Genomic DNA, 8379 nt, shown 5'->3' on the forward strand with positions numbered 1-8379 from the left:
CTGGACACCTGATGTTGGGTGAGATGACTCCTCCCTGGCACTGGATGGAGAGCTGCACATCCCTGTGTCTTTCCTGCCCTTGTATGTGGAAGTAATCAGGGTTTATTTCTTCTAACAGGACATAAATCAGGTTATTAAAATACAAACAAGACTAAAGCTTATCCCTATCACTACTCTCATCCAGAGGTCCTCATTAGGGGGTCCACAGGCCCTGCACATCCTTCTCTGAAGTAGTCACTGCTGGTGTCTGGCCTGGTGTTGAGTAAAATACAAGGGGAAGGATAATTATCCTTTAGTAATTTGGTGCCAGATCACTTAGAGACCTCTAAACTAGAGCCACAAGCTGCTTCTTGGGTCCTGTTGCAAAGAGGTAAAGCTCACCATAACCTGCCTTCTGCTTTACAAGAGTGCTCCTACACTTGCTCTGCAGAAGTCTCCTTGTGCCTGCCTTGGTAGAGTACCTGAAGCCTCTCCTGTATCCTGCCTGAAAGACTGTGACGAATTGCACTGCCTCAGAGATGTCCAAGACAGAGAGGAAAATGCATTTCCAGACCTTCTGGCCACGCAGTTGAGACCAGACTCTTTAAACATAGCAACAGGCTCCTTGTCTCCTGTGCCAGCAAGTCACTTGAGACTGGCAGGTCCACTCATAGCATCAGCAGATATGCATCCAACTACCAGCTCAAGTTATGGAGCACCCACCAAAATGCTGCTTTGGGCAACCTCCGTGCTTCCTATGGAGCTGCTGAAAACCTTCCTTATCTAATTGTTGAAGAAATCAAGAGGAATGTCACTATTTGTAGGAGATGTGGCTCTGCTGCTTTCTCTATTGACCCCCGTGGCCTCACCATGAGGTCTGGGAGGAGGGATGGTCCTTTATTCATTGGCACTGTGTAGCAGAGGGCTGCTGAGCATGCCCTTGGACCATGAGCTGAGCCTCATTGTAGTCTTCTTGTCCACCCTTCCCAAGCTACAACTGCATGTGGCAGTTCAGAGATGGTGGGGATCTAAAACAGAGGAGGGAAATCAGCAGGCGTGCAAACAAAAAGGCACTGCAAGGACAGGAGGTAGAAATCCTCAGAGAAGAAGCAACAGGACCAAGGTGCAGAGGAGGTCTGGCAGGCAGGGACCCACTGGGTGATGGAGCAGGGCTTGGGAAGGTGTTGGGGCTAACCCCAGGCCTCAGCATGTGAGAAGAAGCTGGTGTGGTACATGTCATCCTGCTTTCAAGACTCCAAGTCCAGTGGAAGCTTTCAGAAAGACTCAAAAAGCTGCCCAGGGACTTCTGAAGCACAAGGGCAGTAGAAATATCAATGCTCCTCTAGCCTAGAGAGCCATCAGCACCAGATTGTTTGCAAAGACACACTTAATTGCTGGCCAGAAAGAAGAGCTCATCCAGAAGATCACCCCAGTCTACAGGAATTTCCCTTTTAGCAGTGAGCTATCAATCCAAGCAGCCTTTTCTATACACATTGCAGCCTAAAAGTGCCATTTATCAGGAAATAATCTCACCTGAAACCAGTAGGATTATTGAAGTGTACCAAAACAATGCCATTGGAGAAGAATTAAGCCTAATTAAGGTGCAAAATGAAGGCAAATTACAAATCACTAAACCAGAAGTGATGTTCTGCTGGGTGACATTTGCTTTGCTTGTGGTTGTGTTATACTTGGAGGGAGGAGATGGATTCTTTTCTGAGGAAGAGCTTTAAATAAGGGAAGGAGAAGAATTTCAGTGGGAATGTGAGGCTGGAAAAAAAGAGGCAGCAAGACTCTCTACACATGGCACCTGTAGTGGGTTTTTCTGTGTCCCATTGTCTTTCATGGGCCTGTCTCACCTCTTCTCATGGTCCTTATATGAAAGGGGGAAGGCTGGTGCATGGCAGAAGACACAGTTCAGCCCTGGAACTTGGCCAGCTCTAAGGAAAAAGGGACCACTGAGGATGCAAATTCAGCTCACAGTTGGGATTCTCATTTTCAGGAAGCACCCAGACTTCTGAAAGGTCCAGCTAGCAGGAGGTACCTCAAATTAAGGGTGAAAAATATGAATTCTGTTGAAAATCTAGGCCTTATTATCAGAAACTTTGCAAAACAATGCTGAAAAACCTCTTCTCCTGACTCTAGGGAAATTCCTGACCATCCTCCACACCGTGGCATCAGAAACATCTCAGCAATATAAACTTCCACAATCACACAATATTCCCCAGATGTCTTCAGGCTCCACTGAGATTTTATTAGGTTCCCTGAAACAAGGAGAGCAGCTTTGCAGGTCTTAGCACCAAGCTTCACATTTCTCCAGGCTGGTGGGCAGTTGCCAGCTTCTACTCTGCTTCTTCATGCATCGGGGCAGTGATGGCCATGAGCTCCTCTTCCAGCATTTCCATTTGAGCCTTGATGTCTGACACAGTATTTTTCACTGCCTTCAACTGCAGCTTCAGCTTCTTGTAATCTTCTTGGAAGGCTCTGCCCACGTTGGAGAGCATGGGACAGTCCTGTCTCTCCCCTGGGAGATCGTTGACCTTCAGGAAGACATGGAGGTATTCATATAAGTCCTGAAGAGCCTGGAGGATTTCAAACTCACCTGGTGGGCTTGGGGCAGACTTGGTCTTATTCTGGCTTGGAGTGGTGCTCTGCTTTTCAGCTTCATGTTCCTGCTGGGGACCAGGGTTACCTTCTGGGACATCTACAAAGGTGTCAACATCCTCCTGAAGATCTGAGAGGGCACCTTGGCTCTCTTCACAAACTGTGATGGCTTTTCGGTCTTGCCAGGTGATGGGGGCTGCTTTATTCTGCTCAAAATGCTTGAAGACTCTATGGTTCTCCTGGATTGCCTGGAGAACTTCGTTGTCTGGGTTGACCTGAAAGCCTGTGTTCCTCTCTTGGAAGAATGGGAAGGGTTTGTTCTCCTTTTGGAGGCTTTGCTGAATGGCATCAGTGTAAATAAGGGGGGCAGCCTCGTTCTGTGACTGGAGACACTGGAAAGCTTTGTTTTCCTCCCAGAGCATCCTGTTCTCAATCCTGAGGACTTGGTTTTCCTCCCAGAGAGCTCTGTTCTCCTCCCAGATGTTCCACTCATGCTGTGCCTTCCTGCGGAAGAGTTTCTGGGGGGCAGCAAGGGGTGGCTGGCAGTAGATCTCGTTCACCCATTTCCCATCCATCAAGACAAACACTTCATCCCTCAGTTTTATCCGTGGGGCAACATATTCTCTCTCAGGCTCTGTGCACTGCATGCTCTGGCTTGTCAGATCAAAAGCAGACATGGTCTTGCTAAAGGCAGTTGTAGAAGATCTTCCAGGACTTCTGCAAGAGGATGGTGTCTACTGGCAATGAGATGGTGACACAGAGGCTCTGGAGAAGCTTGATCAGGACAGAAAGAAGAGGAAACACATGCACAGTTACTGCTAAATTCAAGGTTAGATTTAAAGCCTATTGGGTGTTGGGAATGAGCATGTCAGTGTTGCTCCTTTGACTCTGGGAAGGCACCAGAATGCACCAAAAGAAGGCACCAGAAAGAGTTTATAGAGGCTGAGAAAATTGGCATTGGTAGGTAAAACAGCTCTGTGGTAGCACCACAAGCTTGGGTATCAAAATCTGGACTCTCCTTTTATTTGTCTACCTCATTTTTACAGCCATGTGAAGGAATAAAATCCAAGAGTATCTTGCATCTCATTCTAATCTGTTCCCAAACAAATGAGAGACAATTGAACTAAAAATTGTTATGGGGCTGAAACCAAGTTTTCAAAAGAAAACATTTTCAAAGGATCACAGTGAAAAACTGGCCTTGAAAACTCTTTTTTCCATGTTGATGCTCAGTAGCCTGTGTTAACAGGATGCCACAAAAACGCAGTGGCAGCTTCTGGTCTTAAAATCCACAGAAGTGTGAGCTGGAAGAGCACCAAAAGATACAACAGGCACAAATTAAAACTCCAAATGGAGTTAATCCAAGCAGATTAAAAATCCAACTCCCTGAAATATTGGGACCAGGAGAGCTCTGTTGCTCCTTGCATGTTTTTCTGACAAGTTCCCATCACCATGGTCCAAAAACTCACCATCCATAGGTCATTCTCCATCTTCTCATTTCCCCATCACTCTTTTCTTTATATCCCTTGATAGCTCAGTTATTTTTCTTTGCTTTCTAGCCTTGCGTGATTGCTCATCTCTTTCCTACAGTCTGTCTGTCTTTTCCACGTCATCAGAAAACTCCTCACTTCAAAATCCATGCTGCTGGACCAGACCTCCAGTGCTTGCAGTCACAGGAACCTCAAACTTATCTGCTCAACACACCTCCCTCCTTCCCTCTGCCTGAAATGTGGCTTTAATCACCTTCTAGTCATAAGTCATTCCAGGCAAATGAAGGATTTCAGTCTTTCTACATCATCACCAACAATAATAAGGTATTTTGTGCCAAAAAAGCTCTTCTTTTCAGCAGTTTTTAACCAAAATGACATCTGTGTGCTTTCCATGATGAAGCCGTTTGAACTGAGGCTGAACTATTTTGAATAACCAAATTATTTGGATTCTTAGGGTTTCTTCACAGTGTTTCTAAAACACCCTCTCCTTTCCAAAACCTGCTGCTCTCCCCTTTCCCTGCCCTCTCCACCACGCAGCACTGCATCTCTGGGCACCTCCAGGTTGCTTCTGAGAGCCAACATCTGCAGATGCTCCCTTCACCCCCTCCCCAAGCTTGTTCCAAAGCTCAGAGAATTATTGGTTGTGTTCAAAATCCAAAACCCCTTCATGCAGAGAGGGCAACTGCAATACAGTCCTGGTGGCCATAACACTTGATTTCATTGCAATAGGGTCTCCATCTGACTTTCAACAGTTGCCTTCCACATCACCAGCTGGTTTCTCTCATGCTGGACTTGTGTTTTCATAACATCATTCCTCTGTTAAGAGGGATTTCCCTGAAAACTCCCAGTTTTGAAGGTTTGGTTTCCATTTATGCCACATTCAGGGCTGTATCTCTCTCCCTTCTTTCCACCCTCTCCTCTGTGACCTTCCCAACCCATCCCATTCCCTCAAGGTCCCCAGTCGTGTTGCTTCCACACATCCAGCATCCCAAACCCAGACCCACCTGCCACCAAGTCTCATGGGCAAGCAGCTAGAGGTCTGAAAGTCACTGGAAGTGTTTAGAGGGCATGTTTTCAGGAGGAACAGAAACATCCAATATAGACAGCACTGAAGGATGTTATCTTGGGGACAACTAAACCTGACAGCAGCTCTGTCAGCTCTTTTGCACCACAGAGGAGACATCGACCCAAGCTTCAGAGAGATGCTTCAAGTTCTCCCACCTCCCACATTGTTTCCCCCCCCTCTCTGAGCTAAATGATCCCAGAAATGCTGGGCAGCTAGGGCTAGTGGCCAGGGTGGCCAGCTGAGGAGAAGCAGCATGAACTCAAGCTGAGCTGGGCTAGCTGACAGCACTGTGCCCACCATGTCCTTACCTGCTCTCTGGGACTGGTGGTCTTCCCTTTCCCCTTGCCAAGCAGCCCAGCTTGAGGTCTTCCTGCTGCTGGGGTATCCAGGTGTGGTGGAAGACAGAGGGGACCTTCTGTGATGCAAGCACTGGCAGGAACCTCACCCCAGATGCACTGGGGCCTGGGAGCTCCTGCACACCCTCCTTGCACAACCCACTCCTGCTCTCCTTCCCCAAGATTGTCCTTGATTTTTCCCAGCATTGTGTTTTTGGGTTGTTTCTTGACCTCTCTGGTAGCTCAGCTCTCATGCCCTTTCTTGATCCCAGACTTCCTGATGTGCTTTTAACACTCCTAACTGAGAGCATTTTGGGTGGATTCTTTCTCCAGCACATCCTTTGAAAACAAATCTTGGTTTTAATCCAGATCTTCAGTTTATAGTTGTGGCTGAACTGATATTGGTATGTTCAAAGAACACTTCCTTCTATGTGCTGTGAGACATGAAGTTATTTTCCAAGGACAACACAGGTTTGGGGTTTTTCTTTGATTATTAGTTTAAGAGCAGACTGTTGCTGAACCCTATTAAGAAGACAGAATACTCAGGGCATTAAGGATTCTATGATTGCAAGTTTAGATATTATTTCTTGAATAAATAAATACAGCAGTTCATTTTTTTGCCAGTGAGAATTACCAGCTTGACATCAGGCTCAAGGTGAGTGATATTGCTTTAGGAAGGTAGAGGTACAGCTCAGCTTTGGTGTTATACAAAGATGATAAACTCAGGGATAAAATTCTTCTTTGTATTTCTCCCTTATTATATTTCATCTCAGAAAACAAAAAAATCAAAGGTTACTATGGCAACTCCCCAGGGAGCATCCTCCTTCATTTGAGCTCCAGGATTCTGCCCAGGAAAGCAGGAAAATGTCTTGAAAAAGGAAAGATTTTTATCATGGGATGCTTGTAGGTGGCTTAGCATCAGCTGGGGAATTTCAGGGTGCAACCAGTTTCCAGGAGGGTTGGCTGGAATGGCCAAATTCCTGAAGAACTGAGGACACCTGAAACAGACCTCTGATGAACATCTTAAGGTCTAAGAGCCAACTGCAAAAAGAGAAGCAAGAGCAGCAGAGAACTGATGAGCAAACCCTGCTGAATCCAGAGCCACTGAGCACTAAATTGGCAGTCTACTACCTTCATATTTTCTTATGCAATATTTTCCTTAGAACTGGAAAGAGTCCTCCTGGCAAGCAGATGATTTCCTGAAAATTATGACTCCAAAGACCAATAGATTTGGATTAGATTTAGTGAACACCATCAGAATGGGAAATGTTGCAACGACTCACTGGGGAGTTTTTTTAGGGCAGCTACACTGATCTCTGAACTGGATTCTCCAAAGGCCTGAGATGTCATTCACAAAATTACACAGGCAGAAATAATGCTGAGGGTGTTCCCTGCCAAGAGACAAGTGACCCTTGCTCTGTGAGAAGGGTTTGAACTAACTTCCCAGCTGAGAGCTTTGTCCACAGCTTCAGACTACTCAGGTTTTTTTTTCCATGTGAAGCTGGTTTACCATACAAAGAATTCAATTTTAATTGAAACCATCCTACCTGCAGACCCTGCACCAGGCTGTTCAGCTGACCTGGCTGTCCTTCTTCTTGGAGATTGTGGTTCTGGAAAGGATCCAGGAAGAAAGAGTGGATGATCCCACACACATTCATCTGATATTCTCAATTTTGGAAGCTCAGCTCCTTGCTGGACTGCAAGAAGTCACCACACAACCTTTATCAAGCTGGATGAAGCTCTGAGTAGCTTGATCTAGTTGGAGATGTCCCTGCTTGTGGTGGGGGGTTGGACTAGATGAGCTTTGGAGGTCCCTTCCAGCCCAGACATTCTATGAAGCATCTGCTCTTTTCTTTTTATAAATGGGTGATATTCCCAAATCTTTATTTGATAAAGCCAAAGGTGTCTGCTGGTCCCAGTCTCTGACACCTCCAAACCCCAAACAGCACCAGGCACTGCTGTTTAGGCAGAAGACTTGAGCCTTTGGTGGCTTGTCAGCCAGGGGAGGCTTCAGCCCTCACTACTGCACAGATTGGGGGTCTGCTGACAGCAGGAGAGCTTCAACACTTCACTGTCCTGTAGCTATTACCTTTAGATGTCTCCAAGTAGCTGTCTACAGTCTGGAAGTGAATCTTCCCCAGCCTGCAGTGTTGATGGACACGACACACAACCTCCTAAAGACATAGCTGGCCCTCCCTGGGCTGAATGCTGAAGAATCTGGAGTTTTCAGCCTCCTCAGTGAGGTGTTGAAGCAGTGTCTCCCCCCCTAGCAAAGCTCCTCAGCTCAGCTCCAATGACTACTGCACCATCTGGGACACCTCAGTGGGGGTCAGCTTAAAAATAAGCAGCATTCTCCATTTATTTTACAACAAAGCCATGCTCAAAGTCATGGGCATCAAGCATGACACTCAAAAGATGAGGGAAACACCAAGGAAGGTCCCATTTCACCTGCAAAGGCAGGAGCTGAGGGTCTCAATGAGCAGATCAGACCAGGAGCCCCCAAGTCTCACAGGGTGAGAGGAAAAGTGACCTGCTCCACTCCTGACTGACAAGGAGAAAATTGAGGATTCGGGCTGATTAAGCACTCTCTAATCATGATTTATGGGGTCCTGTACATTTTAATCTATCAAAAAAGAAAAAAAAAATCATCTAACTAGCTAAGTGTGCAATCCTGGATATTAATTGTCTATTAGCCACTTCTTAATTATAATGGAATGCTTATCAAATAACATGTGATGGCCACATAACACCAATTTAAGTCATTATCAGACTATCTCCTGCTTTAATAAGGATCTGTTGAACTGAAATCCAGATATTTCATTTTGTTTTAAAAGCTCTAAAGAAGAGGTAACTGGTAACATCTCCACAACTGGAATTAAACAGGGTGTATTGAATCATAGAATATATAGAA

General features: G+C 45.9%; 1 protein-coding gene across 1 annotated transcript; it reads right to left on the bottom strand.

Moving 5' to 3' along the window:
* Positions 1-2318: 2318 nt before the first annotated feature.
* On the bottom strand, positions 2319-3257 carry SPERT (spermatid associated). Its single transcript, XM_008935537.1, has one exon. It carries the CDS (start codon positions 3255-3257, stop codon positions 2319-2321), a length of 939 nt encoding a protein of 312 aa, XP_008933785.1.
* Between the last annotated feature and the right edge of the window lie 5122 nt (positions 3258-8379).

Source organism: Merops nubicus, unplaced genomic scaffold (genome assembly GCF_000691845.1).
Source record: "Merops nubicus isolate BGI_N331 unplaced genomic scaffold, ASM69184v1 scaffold48922, whole genome shotgun sequence".
Taxonomy (NCBI): Eukaryota; Metazoa; Chordata; class Aves; order Coraciiformes; family Meropidae; genus Merops; species Merops nubicus.